Below are 17,901 nucleotides of genomic sequence, written 5' to 3'. Positions count from 1 at the left end.
AGCCTAGAATTATATTTATATATAATATATAGTGCTACATTAATTGAAATTGTGTTTACGTGTTTGTTTCATTTACACAGGTTGATCGACTCTCTGAAACTAAAAGCGACGTTACAAATGGTTTCTAAGAAATCAATGCACATTTCACTCATATTAAATATCTTATATGTAGACTAATGAATAGTAAGGATTTTATTATTAATATTTTAGCAATAGTGTGATATTATATACACAGATTCTTTTTTATCGTAAGCATTTAACAATATAAATCCATGTCTCTGGAAGTATATTGCGTATGTGTTGGATCATATTGCAGTGTTGCCAGATTATTTGCAAATTTTAAAGGTTTTGTGTCGGTTCTGGAAAATGGCTGATTTAATTGGTGGATTCTTAAAAATTACTTTAAACACTCATTCCGTATTTGTAGATTATCAATATTCTCTATCATCAAAAAAGAATGAGTCATGTGGACATGGCGCCCTTACTTTGCATTTTGGATTAAACTTTGTTTAGCTTTTGTATACATATTAGTAAGAGATTCAGTCGTTTTAGTCCAGAGTTAAGTACTGACCGATGAAGCAGTGAACATTTCAGAGTTAAGAATGTATAAATGACCCATGCACATATACTTTGATCGCGTAACAATTGTGTTTCACATGCTGCCTTCACCATTTTAGGAAGTTTTTTCTGTCCATTCTGAAGCGAGATAATTGAATCGTTATGTTTATCAAGGTATTGGTTCACGAGGCCACTACGCCATTGCTGTTTCATGAAACACGTGTTCCAAAGCGGTATTTTTTAATCAAAGGCATTATTAGTGGCATGTATTATTACGAGTTTGTTTACACTTTAATTAGAAACTCGGCGTTAATTCGTAGTCTTTTATAAGCCATCGTCTAACTTGTGATTTCACAATGGGCCTCCAAAGCTTCGATGTGCATATGTAGCTGATTGACAACGCTATATTCCACGCTGAATATACACTTTGGTGCAGTGGGTTATCAGAGTAATACAATTTAGACAGTTAAGACAGATACCAAGTTCAAGTCTCCACAAAAGCATGATAGATAAGAAACAACACATCTTACATAACCTGCTTGTATGCCTGTCTGAGGAATTTTGTCTGGATTGTCACGTTTGTGCCCTCTTGCTAAGAAGAGTTTAAACTTCTGTAAATTCTGAAACAACACAGACGTTTAATGTATTATGCGATTACATTGTAAATCTTACGTTCCAATAGTCTAAAAAACAATAAATTATATTTTCGTGTGACACGTGTTACGTTAACACACAGGTTCAAATCGAAAGGAGAAAAAAACATAAAAAATTATATGTGCTAATTATAGTTGTGACCGATCAACTCGACAACGACACTGGAATTCCAATAACCGCTTAACATTCAGTTTTCTCAATTAAGTTAAATTGCGATCAATATTTGACTGTTAGAAATCCTTTCTAAAATTCTCACATAAAATGAATACCCATTAGCAAGGCAGTACTATTTCAGAACCCAACATATCCATAACCTAAAGAAACACAACAAAACATACAAACAAAAAACGTAGAAAAAAATCTAAGAAAACTTTAAAAACATGTTTATCAGTTAATAAGTTAATTTTCTCTCTCTTAACCATAGTCTACTTTTCAAGGATTAAGACTAAGATTTTGACTAATATTCTGTGTTTAATATTCTGTCTAGAACGGTTGTCTCGCCCTGTCGAAACTGACATTTGATTTCATCTGTCTTTCATGAACGTTTTGTAGTCTAAATACTTTCACAACGTGAGATTAATGAAAAGGAGACAACGAACGACTTTTTTAATCAAACCAACATAACCCATGTGTCTACTGTGTTCTGTTACACTTCTTTACCCCCGTTTAGTTTAACTTTTAGCTTTTCCAATAAAACAGGTCGTAATGAGGGAGGTTTGTGTCATTTATGGGGGTGAGCCCGTACTTGCCTTAATTGGACACAGATGGGTTTTCCTATTGATAACCCCTCCGCCATCCTGGACTAAATACAGCGGAAACGCCGTTCCCTGGGAATTATAGATGGCGATTGGACTATACCTTCTCTCGTGGGGACGTATGTTTATTCAATTAAGTCAAGTGGTCTAATAGAGCACTGCCATACAACCCCGATGCCCAAGTTTCCACCTTGTAACTGGAAATTTGAACTAACACACTTTATTGTATTCCACGTCAATTGAAGAACTATGCGTGACATTAGGCCATAACCCTTATTACACACGCTAGTGTAGTCTGCATTTAACACTACACAATCTTCCTTTCTGTGTCATACATCCTAGTTCAAGTGACATAGTAAGATACACAAACGAAGAATAGTTTAATCCAGTCTGTGCTATCCAGAATATACGATTATGAGGGCTTCTTCAAAGTTTCTATGGTTAAAGTTTGACGAGTGGGAAAAAAAGTTCTATTCCAGTCTTTTAGCCTAAAACACATTTGTGAAGACTGATAGGCAAGGAATGTTTGAAATACCTAGGACTTGAAGTAGCCTTCGTGTACACCATGAACCCTGTACACCGCGTGATAGTCAAAAATGTCTGACACCAGGACTACTCGATTTTACATAGCAATGTAGCAATGCTGTGGAGTGCAGCGCAAGGATAAACAGCACGGTCTAAAATATATAAGCGCAAAGAGCAACGAATATAACTCGAAGAGTAGGACGCCTAATGAAGACAGGTCACGAGGTCAAAGAATGGATACACATACACACACACACACACACACACACACAAACACACACACAGACATATATATATATATATATATATATATATATATATATATATATATATATATATATATATAAATAAAACACAGTTGTGCCCTGTGATCAGGAAAACACTTTTTTGTAGTCTGTTGAGCTCTCTTAAAGATGTAATTGCGTAGAATGTAATCGCATAGGTCTTGTGCACAATGGGATTAAAAGATTTGTCAGGGTCAGTATTACCACAGCTATGTATTCGACACGCATGTGTACACATTATAATTAAATGTCAATAATAATAATAACAACAACAACAATAATAAAGGTTTACTTTTTCTATTAAAATAAGGGAAGTTCAACGCGCGGTTTTATTTATTTCTCATAGGAAAAATACAGTGATTCGTAGAATTGTAGAATAAAAAAATAGCCTAGCTGCCTAAGAAAAAATGCTGTCGCGATAATCATAACTATACTAACTTTTAGATGCTAATATGGCAACGATTTATTAAACGAGTTTACGTAAAACCTTCTAACCTTCGTGAACATGTATGTGCATATAAGCAGGATTTCTGCATCTACATTAGATTGGCTTTGAATCCAAGAGTCCTGCGTGAAATAATCTCGCCAAAGGCAGTCTTGTCTCAAACTGGTTTGCGATTACGTCCTAACAATAACTGGGTCTTGCAGCACCCTTGGCCTGCGCTGGTGACAAACGCCCCGTTCCGGTAGTTTGAATGTGGCTGGGAGTTGGAGGGAAAGTGTCAATCAGGGACGCTTCACTGATCACGGACAATGCTCTTCGTGGGACTAGTCTGTTTCAAGAGCAATCAGTCACTCCGCATTAATTATCCCTGCGTCCCACAGCAGGGCAGCTCGGGCTGGCACATGGGCTGTGCGCGCGCGCGTTGTGTGCGTGCATGTATTAGACGGTTACGTATTGGTGCGGCATCTAAGACCAACGCTTGTACGTGGGATATGCCATAGTACATCATTAAACACGCACCCCACACCCAGCTTTTAAATTGCTTAAAGGAGCCAATAACGGGGAGCAATAAAAGGGGCTTTCTTATAACTTTATAAATGAAATGCAGAAATCTGTTTTAGGAAGTGCACGTCTTGCTAGTTGCGGAATATATTTTTCTCAGAGCCTTTACATTTAAAGACAACGATGCAATACATCAAGATTTTGAGAGTAAGTGAGAATAAGGTAGCCTGTCATTTAATTGAATTCTTCTGTTCGTGTGCATGCATATTCCTAAAACTTACTTTTAAATTATATGACATATGCTTATAATTCCTTTAATCCACATGGGGAATATTTTTACCAGTTTACACATAAGATTTTTGTGGTAATAGTGGACATGTTTTAAATTCTAGGTAACCATGTGTAACTCATATAGTTTTACAAGTTTGTAGGGTTACAATGAACTATAGGCCTATGTGTAGAAGCCAGGCTATGAAAAACCGCTGTCGCAGCAGACGGTGGCAACAATAGCCAATAGGTGCACTGTATACAGAATGCTTTTTACAAATATTATAAGCCTCTATGTTAATGTTTGCGTTAATGATACTTTTCCGTTCGCTTACTTGTAGCATTTTGCAAGTGGATAATCTAATCATTGTGGATTATTTTAATTTGTTTTGGTGATTTACAATCAGATGGATAATAAAATGATATTTAAATGATATTTAAAATGTTTTGCAAAGCTGGTTTGTGTAGAACACAACAGGCAATATCAGGACAAAATAAAGATATATATATATATATATATAAAGATATCATATATAGTCGTATTGTTGCCTCTTTAGTGATTATTTGAGATTGGGAAGCAAAGAGAGATTATTCTGAATAAGCAAATGAATTACTTTTTGTGTAAAATGATTTTAGGCTAAATTACATTTGGACATAGTCCAAGGATTGTATGCAGCCTATAGGTTAATACTTAATTTTTTTGTAGATCAATATAAATGTTATAGCCCTGCGAGGATTCTACAGATCTTTGTGTTACTAGGAATAATAATAATAATAATAATAATAATAATAATAATAATAATAATAATAATACACAAGACAAATTAGTTTACCCCAGTCGTCCCGCTACATTTCCATCCCTTCACGAGAAACATAGCCTATTCATGTAAACCGACAGGCTAAACATTATTAGTAGTAATAGTATTATGTTGTTGTTGTTGTATTCATAACGTTATATTTCTTCCAAAACAGAAAATAAACTACTTACAGTGGAAAATCCATTAATGAAAAAGGAAAATACGTAACAATTAGGCCGGCTGCAACGTAAATAGCGACGAAAAATTCCCTCAAAATCACAGACCTGAGTAATCATTACTTTGAGAACAGTTCTTTCGCCTCCATTTCTAGCCAAGCTCTCGCGAACGTTTTTTTCTCTCGCACTCCGATATACTTCCTTGAGTTCAATAATTTCTATGCAGTCTACTCGCTTTATTAAGTTGGTGTTGTATTAGACTATATTAATCCGCGCATCTACACTCTATATTTAATACAACATGTAATTTCCCCCTTTTTAACGTATTCCCTTTGATTAAGTCACTCTTGACTCTCCTTTAGCTTTGGGGCCAACTAGGTTCGCCTAGGGGAGGCCTTGAAACCGCCCCTCCTTATCTCCTTTCATCATCCAGCTCTGGGCCGCCTTGAAACCGCAAGGCCAGTAATTGCTTTTTTCAGGCAGCCCAGTGCGGACTGGCCAGCAGCCAATCAGAGCCTTGTTTACACTCTATGATTGACACCGTTCTGGCAACATGCCAACCAATCAAACACTTCTCAGCTTGACGCCCAGAATTTTAACCCTTTTTGTGCTTTAAACCAATCACATTTTTTAATATGTTTTGTCTGTGAAATGAAACATAGATTGGTCATTTAAATTTTATGTAATAACAAATTTCTGATGTCTGTGCTCACCAACCTGGCTAAGCTTATGTCTAATCTTTTTTTTCTCGAAGAAAGAAATAATACCGATGTTACCGCTTTCTAACTGTATTGTTAACGATCGGCTAAAAATAAACTGCAAAATATTACTGTCGAAATTAACAAAGTAATTGCAGTTAGTCTTTAAAAGAGATAAACTGCTGGTTCCTCTATATCACATTATTACTAAATAAACAATTTGTCAGGTTAGCAGTTATAGATATTCCGTAGTAAAGTAGTAGGCTTCTGCACCATGTGGTCCTGGTTGCACTGAACTTGGAACACTACTGGAAATGTTGAATGTAGCGCCCGCCGTTTTGTTTAGTTGTCATAGCCGATACGCCATTGGTTCAGACTCGCACCCAATCAGAGTCCCTGTTTATCCTGGGGCGCGCTGCACGAGCTTATTGACATGTACGCATTAGACCAATGGGTGAGACTGTTTCCGTGACGCCTCCCTCCCTTCTCCTTGAGTGGCATTTGCCGATTCAGGAAAGAGCTTCAGCCTGGATGTACGAGGTTCGCCTCAGTAGAAGCTTATAGTACGGTGCATCTTCGAACTTCAGCTGCACGCACTGCAGCCTGCAAACTAGGATGTAACCATTTTCACATGTTTTTTATTCTGCCTCTCTGCTTTCTTTTACGTATTTTTTTACACTATGTTTTTAACCATTTATTGTTATGCAAGGAATAACTTACCAGTAAGTAATTCATTTATATTGTATACAGTTTATGTGTGTAATAATAAACATTTGCTTTCAAGAGCTGCTCTTACCATATTTTTTTCCCCCCGTAGAACATCTGCTGTTAGGCAGAATTAGTGAGGCAGTAATACTGACAGTTGTACGCGAAAGGATGATTGAGAAATGTAGTCTAGAAGCATTTAATTAATTCTCTTAAGTTGCTGCCTACTAACAGCAACGATCGCAAAATTAATGCTTAATATTATTTAGCAATAATAATAATAATAATAATAAATAAAGGATAGATATGAATTATTTGTACCACTCGTGATTCCTGATGATTGTTATTGCATACACGACAGACCTTCAATTTGACTTATCTTCTCAAAGGAAGAAATGCTTCGACAACTAAGTACATGTTTCCTTACATAACAAACGAACGTAAACAGGTTTAAATTTAAAGGTGGCTACAATAAAACCACTACAAGATAGTGTTCAAAGCCTTTTTTAAATATTCTCCTTAATGGTGTCTATATAAACTACGCTAGTTGCCAAGTGACTGGGTTAAATGACTATATTTTTCACATTTTAGTTTCTCATGGTTTTGCACCATTGTACGGTGTTGTGCAAACTAAAATGTTCTGACGAATATCGTCAGTGTAGCTGGATTTCTATTTTCGTTTAATTTTAAACAACTCGGAGGAACCGTAACAACCCCAGTTCACTTAGACACCCAAGCAAATCTTTCTTGCCACAGGTAAAACTAGTTTCAACGTGATATAGACTACTCTTCTGAACTTGAACAATCTCATAGTTTTAAAGCCCATTTCAATAGGTCTTCAAGAAGTATAAACTGCACACATATACTCTACGAAACTAGCAAGGGCCATTGCTTTTCGCTGATTTCTCTCCACACCGAGTTTGAGACGAAGGAAATGTAGCGCTTTGAATATACTCTGCACCAATCTCTCGAATGTTTCCACAAAAACACATCCCTGTCCATTGTCGCATGAAAATGGTGAACTACATTAGTAAATTGTAAGGTTTCCAGAATTACATTGTAAGGAGGTTGCCTTCTTTTTAAATATATCTAAGTGTGGGTTATTGATCTTTTTGTATGTCGTTACATTGATGTCGTTAAGGTACATTCAGCATTTTCTTACGTCTAAGAGTGCAAATTGCTGATTTGTCGTACTTGGCGCTATGTATTTGTGTATTTGTTAATATATTTTTAATCAGTCACTATTGTAAGAGAGGAGAACGGCTGCAGCGTTGCTTTTGCGATCACCACACAACAACAACAACAACAGCAACAAAAACCACTGGCGATGTATCCACGCGCTTTCTTTGGATTGCCTAAGATCTACATGCTGCACCATTCCTATTTTGACATTTTTAAATACCTATAATACATGTATTTGTTCTTTTATTTAGAGAAATTATAATGGAGTGGCAAGAAGCTCTGTAGATGATGCAAACCATTTACATTGTCTTTGTTGCCTTATCTGAGATGTTGTGATAAAAGGAGGTTCACCACTACAATCACTAAGAGCGCTCGTTTGTTATTCCACTAAAGTGACTTCACAATTTTTGGGACAGATATCTAGAGACTCCGAGCTCCTACTCCATAGGTGACTAGCTCTGGTGAATAAAATCTAATTATTATTGTTATTTTTCATGATTGGATTTAAAACAACCTTATTTTAATTTACTATCGCATAACGTCATTTTCAAATTAATACACGAGATTTAGTAAACCTGGGGATTTGGGGCGATGGTGACGATGACGAGATTTAATCTTTTCGCTTATTGTTAAGGATTTAGTGTAAAGAATAGGAAGACTTCAATTAATCGTCCATATGATCACTGTTATTTAACTTATATATTAAACAATTATATTGTAAATACGTTTTAACTGACTTCGCGACTGGTGTTTGTTGTATAAGTAGGCCTTTCAGTGTGAAGCACTGTAGGATAAATTTATTTGTAGCCTTTTGAGGAGAGTTGAAACCTATATGTATTTAAATGACAATTATAGGCAATTGTTTTTTAGCAAAACTATTATTATTATTATTGTTATAATAATAATAATAATAATAATCATCATCATCATCATCATCATCAACATCGTCATCATCAAAACCACTTCTAAAATCCATATGACATTGTAAAATTGGTGGTTGTGCCGAGCCACATTTGAGTTAATCACCTCAAACCCCTAAGTAATTTTAGTGTGCGTATTTGGGGGTGTGTTACAAGTATGCCTCACGTCAACCCCTTCAGCTGCGGTAATATGAGGGAGATAGAAGACGGGATGATATTTTTTGTTGGTTTAACCAGCATTCGTAGGCGCTTGCAAGCCGGCTGGACTATTATTTTATAAAATAATGCAACTATGGCACAATAATAGCACAATTGATATATTTGTTTCACCATTTCTCTGCAATTCAGGTTCTTCTGTTTGTTTCTGTTGCAGAAAATATGACTGGGACGTACTTTGTTGGGCGTCAAATAAAAAACTGCACTGAGTGCGAGATCTGGGCGACACTCGTATCGGGATTATAACATCTGTTTGGTGTTCGGTGCTTGTGGCCTTCCCTCTGGATTTTGGATTTATCAGTTTTTGTCGGAATGGAAGGTCGGGATTTTGCCCCTCCACCGCATCTTCTTACAGAGCGAGGCCCGTTGGTTCACCGAGCTGCTTCACGGATCACTCCTACTGGGCACACTTCCGTGCAACATCCCGGTCACTTTCAACCTGGAAAATACTATCCTTCGCATATACCCATGCCTCCACAATCAGGTTTGATTTTTACTCGTATTCCATAACAGTAGTATCGCGTACCTGTGGTTTATTGTATGCATGTTGACTGTTTCTTCTTCACCGTAAGACATGGAGTGTGAGCTTGTGAGTAGGTTGTGCATACATGTTATTTATTGGAAAAGGAAATTAGTTAGACAGTATGGTCATGTCCAAAATTAACTTACCGCGGACTCCTCAGAACTTTATGTGCTACTTCCAAACGGTCTTATAACATTTTATTGAACAATTTAGTTTCTAACATTAGCTAGACTATATGCTGGCTGGTTGTGGGGTTTTTTTTCGCGCCAAACATTACTCGTGGAACAAGTAACGGAGCTTAAATATTTAGTTATGTTAATTAGAGTTCCCTCGAATTTAACATTAATGAGTACTCTTCCGCGAAATACACTATATTTCTCGTGTGTTAAAATCAGTGGGCACATTTATTTTTCATTCAAAAATAAATGTGAAAGCTTAGACATACTTTTCCAGTTTCTGGAAAGCGTTGTTTCTTTGTTTCTCCGTCATTTTTGAGATATGTTGACTTAGTTTAACCACTATAAACAAATGTAAATAATTCCATGTTTGTCTTTACATTTCGGGCCGTTTTCCTAATGGAACTACGTCGCCTTAATTACATGGCCAAGTTTGATGTGCATGTGCCATATAGTTCATCGTAGTGTCCAGGATTAGGGTCAGTCGTGTGTGTGCGTGCGCGTGTGCGCGCCCACAAGTGTGTGTGCGTGCGTGTGATTTGGTAATAGAGGGTTTTGTAATACCAGAAAATCCGGTTTCTATATTGAGCGGTGATGTGACGGGGTGCGAATGGCTTGACAGTGCATGCATTAGATTTAACAAGTGGCTCTGGTGTATAACTCCAAGTACTTTGGGGACACGGGTGTATTTCATCCCTTTTTGCATATTGATAGGATATAAGTTTCCGGAATGCTTATATAGAGTGTTAAGTCCCATTCATTATTAATCATACAAAATGCACACTACTGCAGTCACACGTTATTTTTCTTAAAATGGGCTTTTTGTTAAAATACTTTCTGTTTGGGGCAGCATCGTTTGTATTCTGGAGCTAGCTATGTAACTGTTTCTGTCAAGCTTGTACGTATTAACATGTAATGTTTCAGCTCATAGTATTTGGAGAAAAATCATCGCTAACCGTTTAAATGATCCTAAAAGCATGCGCAGACGTCTTCGTTTATTTGTTATATTTCTTTTCTAATTGTTTTAAGGATAATGAGTGTCCCTTGAAATTGAATGGCCAATAGAGGCCTTTGTGAGTGGAGGCAATGCTGAACTCATTAAGCTTCATGTTTTCTTCTTTGTATCTTATTTACTAGGTAAGGACTATTTGTGCCATGCTTGCTGAATTGCTTTGGCTTCCGTAGTTTATTGTTTGGTTTCGCTGTGAACAAATGCCCCAGTAAGTGGGCTACGTTGTAAGCATTAATTTACAGTTGTGAATTTGAACCTTAACCATTTTATTTAAAGTATGAAACAAATAGCCTTATAAATGATGTTTTAAAACAACACTCAATCTTCGACATTGGCAGTGTGCTCTCAGATAACCTTACAGTGGACTAAGCAAACAAAACACGCATATGTCAGTTTTTTTGTTTTTTTTTGTTCTATGTCTAATGAAAAAAGCAGCTGATTCATTCAGACTTTGTTGTAGGTCAAAGAGCTCTTCTTTTTAGGTTATATTGTAGTATGGCGTGGTAGCTGTATTCATTGCGCTGAATTGTAATTTCTATTTTAAAAACTCTAATCTCAAAGTCTCCATTGTAGTAATGCTTTCTACGCTATTTTATAGCCTATAGCTTTGCTTTTTAACATGTTGCGAAATTTCCAGTTGGAGGCTTCTCTATAACAGTCCTTAGGTTCTACCCAGTCTTACCCTGCACAGTAATCTTTACACAAGATACAGTTGAGTGTTGGTTAAAAACGATAAGGCTTTATACGTCCTATAACACTCAGACGCTCTCTCGTAAATGTGTTAATACCTTAAAATATATCAGATCGCCTCGACCTCTCCCGGCCTCCAGCGCTTGCACAGTGTTGATGGGTCGTTAGCGATTGTCTTCCGTGTGTGTGCCGCCTGCCGTTTCGTCTCACAGGCTAGTTTGAAGCAATTCTTTACACTGTCCTCTAAGTAATGTATGTTTGTTCTACGCAAATAGCTATTCATAAAGAACTCTTATGGAATCATAAAATAAAACGAACATAACAAATTCTACAAAAACATTATCTCATTTATATACGCTCTGAAGCAAATGTTTATTTCGCTCGTTTGCTTTTTCTAACTGCACAGTGTTCATCCGTTGGCCCCTTATTTTATATTAGACCACATTTTCAAACCGCAGCATCATCAGAAAGATTTGTTGGAGCGCCATTCTTCTTTGGATCGTGTGCAGATCAAATGGTGCTCCTTTGCCAGTGTGCAGGAATAATATGTACACTGGGATTCTTTTCTATTATGCCCCCCCCCCCCCCCACACACACACACCACACACACCACACACGTTTTTTTTCCCACTCTACTCTCTTTACTCTGCTCCATCTCCAGCAGATGTCTGAAACGTCTGCTTAAAGGAGGACGCCAGCTCATGCAGTACAGGTGCATCATTACTCTCTGTGTGTGTGTGTGTGTGTGTGTGTTCAGTCGCGTGTGTATGCATGCGTGCATATGATATGTGGGTGTTCTGTTCTTCCGTGGTGCCTTCAAACTCCACTTTAGTACAGATCTGTCCCAGATATTGGGGCCCATTTCCATCCAACCCCCCACTCCAAAAATGTACCATTCTAATCATCTTGAGTGGATATTGTAAAAGGTATATTTGCTACAAATTGCACAAACTGTAATTCATATTAGGCTCTTAAATGTAATCAGCTTTTAAGCATTGTATGAAATATAAGTGGTTTTGTTTTGTCACACCTTGACTAAAATGAAAAAAAGTGTTCACTTTTTTTGTTCATATTTCAGTTGCACCATAAAGAGATAAAAGTGTACATGTGCAAATTTGAAGTCAATAAAAAACTCTCACAATAATGAAAGAAAAATAAACCTACAAGCAGTAACTACATTTAGCCTGATACCTTGCTGTTGTCACGAAACCTTGTAGTTTGCCAGCTGTAAAGATGTTTGTACTTGCTCTCAGGTGCAGCAGACCTATACAGACTTCTACTGTGTCATAACTGGCATATGCCACTGCAGAATATGCTTAAAGGCACTGTCTTGCTTCCCTTTCCCACTGCTATTTGTGCCCTCTTATGCATGTGTGCACACAGAAACACATATGCACGCACACACACACACACACACACACACACAAACACACGCATGCATGCACACGCGCACGCATACACACACACACACACACATGCATGCACACATGCGCACGCACACACACACACACACATGCATGCACACACACGCACACAGACACACACACGCATGCAAGCATGCACACGCGCACGCACACACACACACACACACACACACACACACACAGACACACACACACACACACACACACACACACACACACACACACACACACACACACACCTCTGGAGAGAGGAGGCATGCTTGGTGGGAGGAATACTTAAAAGATGCTGAATATTTCTGAAAATCAATGAGCAGAGCATGCTGGGATACTTTATAAGGACCAGCATCTGCTGTGTGTGTGTGTGTGTGGGGGGGGGGGGGGGGGTGACTGCGTGGGTGAGTTTGGGAGCTTCACAGTGAGGCAACACAAACACTAGTGAACCTTGAGGTTCACTCTAAATTAAGAAACACTATCTCCACCTCATGCACCTCCATGTGCAGCACTACCCCATCTCCAGGAACTGTTATTGCAGGGGGGGCTTTTATGACAGTGCAGACTCCTGACCAGGCCCCAGGTCCTGTTTGACCTGCAGAGTGCCCGATGGGCTCCTGAGCTCGTCCTCTTTGCCCAACCCCTGCTCCTCTCCTGCTCCATGCGGCTGCACTGGGGAGCAGACACCAGCCTGTGGGCTTTGACAGGGTTTGTAGTTAAATTAGCGTACAACTCAGGGCACAGGCCTACTTATAGCTCTCTCTCTCACTCCCCCCCCCTCTCTCTCTCTTTCTTGATCTCTGATTCTTCCTTTGTCAGTTGTGTCAGGACTATGTGTCTTCTATTTATTGCAGAGAAGAGATGTAAAGAAAAGTAGCTGTCCTTCAACACTGAGGCAATAGTAAATATGATTTCTGTCAATGAAAAGTCACACCTTGTTTACATGTAATTAGGAAGCCTCGAGGTCAGCGAAAGAATTGTTTGTCTTTTAAACAGAATTTAATGACTATAATGGCTAAAGAAGAAATAGAATCAGTTTTGTGTTTGTTCATACTGAATGGCAAAATGGTGAGAAAAATGAAGGAGGTAGAGACAGAAAAAGAAAAAGAGGGAGGGGTAGAGGAAAAAAGAGAAAGAGAGACTGAATGTTTCCACCTGGCTGGTAATCTGGCCCAATTACCTCTGCTCGGTAGCACAGAGCCCAGTGAGTTCCATTGCCACTGACTCTCTCTGCCAGCTGAGCACTCTGTGTGTGTGTGTGTGTGTGTGTGTGTGTGTGTGTGTGTACTTTTGTGCATGTGTGGTATATGATTCAGCAGTGCTGTGCTGGCATAACCAGGCACAGTACCCCTGCCCAACAAACAACCACACACACAAACACACTTACTCACTCACACACATGGTCACTGCTGGCAAAGGGCCTCGTGTCTGAGCACGCTAAGAGCTCTACTGCTCTACTGTCCTGCCTTGTGTACAATCGCTGGGTTGGATATAAACTGATGCCTCTGCATGTCACCAAGCCCTGCTGATATATATATATATATATATATATATATATATATATATGTGTGTGTGTGTGTGTGTGTGTGTGTACTATATCTAAATGCATACACAAGACAAGGTTTTAAATAAACACACACACACACACACACACACACACACACACACACATATATATATATATATATATATATATATATATATATATATGTGTGTGTGTGTGTGTGTGTGTGTGTGTGTGTGTGTGTGTGTGTGTGTACATTGTGAGATTAATGGTTATTCTTTTTTGTTATTTATTACATTTAATTTACATAACTTCTAAACCATAGGGTTTATTAAAGTACAAATGTAGCTAAGCAGTAACAGCCTAAAAAGGAAAAGTGAAATAATTCTGATGAAGTGAATAACATCCTTCCTATCCACACACACACACACACACACACACACACACACACACACACACACACACACACACACACACACACACACACACACATGCACAATCCCAAAACCTTAGTATTTTCACACCAAATCTGAAAATTCTTACCCTCTCACCTCACCTGTATAAGGAATACAAGAGGACTGTCTGTGATAAATGTGTCACACACATGTACATGCACATGTATACCAAACAACTACAGCCCAGCTGAATGAGCAGTCAAATATTTTCTTGTGCTCTTGCTGTAGTATTTGTTTCAAGAACATACTGTCTGACACATGTACCACACACACACACACACACACACACACACACACACACATGCACACACACACACACACACACACACACACTCACTCACTCACTCTTAAACCATGGCCATGCACTGGATCAGCACAACAATGAAGCAGTACGCTGGGGTGCTGTGAGCCTCAGAGTTCATTTATTCAGCTGTCTCTCTCTCTCTCTCTCACACACACACACACACACACACACACACACACACAGAGCTTTTTCTCTTTTCAACTGTTTGCTTATCAGCTTGCATTTTTTACATGAAAAGAGCCACCATCATTTATCAGCATTGCTGTTCAGATTTTAACAATTTACCTTTGTATTTTTTTCTGTCCTTTTGTAAATTTAAACTTTATAGTGATTTCTGTTAAATTTAAAATTCTTAAAATGTTAAAAACATATTTCATGCATACATCTGTGAAAAACGTTACCACAACGGAAGTGCTTTGTTCAACTGTTTAAAAACATTTGCACTCTCCTAGAAGGTTTTACCTGTCCGAGTTAGTTTTTCTTCATTTGCAGGATCAGTCAAGTCAAAAAGGCTGACAGTGTGAAGGAGATTTATAGTTCTTCATTAGTATTGTTCACACAGGAGATTCTTTCTTTTGTTCTTCTATATGTGTGTGTATGTGTGTGCACATAAGCATGTGTGTGTGTGTGTGTGTGTGTGTGTGTGTGTGTGTGTGTGTGTGTGTGTATGTTCACATGTGTGTGCACATGTGTGTACATTTACTTACTTCTTGCTATATCCTGAGGTACTTTATAATTGTGAGGTACTTTTCATTTTGATAGTTCAATGATGAACTGGGCTACCACCACCCATTTTAACCATAACCATGAGCAGAAATATCTCTCTGTGTGTCTCTCACTTTACAGTTATTTAATCCAAATGCTGCTAGGCCTGTGGCCAGCTGTTTAAAACACAAACAATTTTGGGGATGTGGCTAAGACAATAAAAGCCTTCCAAGCTGGCTTTGATGTCTGATAACAAGAGAGAAATGACATTTTAAACGTTAAAGCAAAAAAAAACAAAACGTTAAAAGAGCTTTTGTACTGGTGGGAAGAAGGGAATGCTGGGTTAGGAAGCTCAGGATGAGGAGAGAGCTCTAGTAATGGGGTCTGGGCACCTCTCTCTGTGTGCAGGGAGAAAGAGTTGTATTGAGTGATACTGAGTTTTCCTTTTATGTTTGCTCATAGTCTTCCTGTGTCTGGCTCTCTGTTTCTCTCTTGTCTGTGTATGTGTGTAGACATTCTGCGTGCCTTTTCAGTGTAGGCTCCATTAAATATGTATGTATGTGTGTGTGTTTGTTGATTACTCTGCTTCCCTTTATCAAGACTTTAAGGGCAATGCTTACCCTTGTTTGTGTTGATGAGTGTGATGACATCATAGTCAGGTGCATACATGATGTCGGATGAGCTGCCTCCTAGCCTTGACACCCAACACCTAACCTGTTCAGCAAAATGTGGCATATAGCAAATTTCTCTCTCTCTCTCTCTCTCTCTCTCTCTCTCTCTCTCTCTCTCTCTCTCTCGCTCTCTCTCTCTCTCTTTTCATGCATACACTCTTTCTTTCTTTCTTTCTTTCTTTCTTTCTTTCTTTCTTTCTTTCTGTTTTTTTCTTTATCTCTCTCTTTTGTTTGACTCCATCACAAGTAAACTAAATACAGATGTACATGGCAGGGTTTATAGTGCATTAAAGTGTAGGCCTATACATGGTATACAGGGAGCAGTGTGTGTTCATAGAAGATGAGGCGGTGTGGCGCCTCAGAGAAAGACGAAAATGCTAAATGAATGCGCAGCTCTCATTAAAAATACATAAGGCATATCTCAGCTTCAACACCAGTAAAGAAAAAAGTCCAAAACAAAGATTAGCATCGGGAGTTCAATATTAATCAGTCTCAGGGGACAGTCTTTCTCCTCTTCTCACTCCCTGAGCTGCTCGCTTTCATTTGAGAGGGACAACTGTTGCTCAGGCTCACTGCGAATCCAAATATCTCCATGTTCTCTGATTAAAACAAAACTGTTGATGACGTGTTCCTCTTTGCCTGTCAGTTATGCTTTTATTGCAAGTGTGAGTTGAGTTTTTCCTCACTTGTTTTCTTTTCTCTGATATGATCTTATAGTGTGTGTGTATATGTGTGTGTGTGTGTGTGTGTGTATGTGTGTGTGTGTGTGTGTGTGTGTGTGTGTGTGTGTGCGCGCGTGTACACTGGCTGTCCCTTACTGATTGGTTCTTAAACTTGGTAGGAGATTTGAATCTTGTGACTATGATGACAACATTGACTTGTCTGAAAAGAACATTTTTGTTCTTTCCCATTTTACCTAGTGTGCCCAGAACAAAAATCAGAGTTATATGAAAGCCTAAGTTCTCAAACATGCTCATTGTGCATTTTGTCAGATATATTTATGGCATAGTGAGCTGGATATGGGAAAGCATGATGACCACTCTTAGCCTGCTCAAGCCAGACCCATCCAGACACTTTCAGGTCTGTCCTTTTGAAGCAGTGCACTATTGATGTGACCCAGGTCTGGTCGTGAGCCTCCCAGTAATGATCACAGTTAACTCCATGAGACAGCAAACATGTTCAATGACCATCAGCATGGCAACATAATGAATGTGATTTTAAGTGGACAGGAATGCATAACTGTGAACAGAGGTGTGTGTGTGTGTGTTTTCGTATTATATATTTGTGTGTCATAGAGTGGCATAATCACATACCATATTCCACATCACAGCCCTGTTGTGTTAATATTGTTATATTTGAATAGTTAATTTAAACAGCACCCAAAGTGCGCACACACACACATACGTTTTGGAAATAATGTAAGTCTTCCCTGACTGCCCAATGGCAGGATACTGAAGTGCTTTTGTGAGTGTGTGTGCAGCCTAGTGGAGGGGGTCTCATGCCCTGGTCTAATCTCTTTCTGGGCTTGGGGGGGGGCTCTGTGGAGCAGCGTGGGAGCCCCAGAGGCTGGATAGAGCAGGATTACACTGGCCCTCAGAACTCAGCCTAGCCAGAGCATAACAGAGAGAGAGAGAGAGAGAGAGAGAGAGAGAGAGAGAGAGAGAGAGAGAGAGAGAGAGAGAGAGAGACAGAGAGACAGAAGTATAAGCAGGAATGATGTGTGTGCGTATGTGTGTGGGGGGTGGGGAGATTAGAGGGGTGGG

General features: G+C 38.7%; 1 protein-coding gene across 8 annotated transcripts in view; it reads left to right on the top strand.

The window, feature by feature from the left end:
- bahcc1b (BAH domain and coiled-coil containing 1b) overlaps window positions 1-17,901 on the top strand; it is a 93,439-nt gene that overhangs the window by 11,245 nt on the left and 64,293 nt on the right. For 2 of the 8 annotated variants that reach the window (XM_081697875.1, XM_081697873.1), the window contains exon 2: window positions 8,841-9,167. In XM_081697875.1, the coding sequence (XP_081554001.1) occupies window positions 8,996-9,167 (172 nt within the window). In that variant the 5' untranslated portion in view covers window positions 8,841-8,995. Of the gene's footprint in view, window positions 1-5,963; window positions 6,383-7,924; window positions 8,009-8,840; window positions 9,168-17,901 lie in introns of those variants that run through there. The other 6 variants (XM_081697879.1, XM_081697877.1, XM_081697880.1 and 3 more) reach the window with 5 other exon arrangements.

Source organism: Electrophorus electricus, chromosome 15 (genome assembly GCF_041902795.1).
Source record: "Electrophorus electricus isolate QZ-2024a chromosome 15, ASM4190279v1, whole genome shotgun sequence".
NCBI classification, from domain to species: Eukaryota; Metazoa; Chordata; class Actinopteri; order Gymnotiformes; family Gymnotidae; genus Electrophorus; species Electrophorus electricus.
Note: the sequence above shows the minus strand (reverse complement) of the source record. Positions and strands in the feature narration are given on the sequence as shown.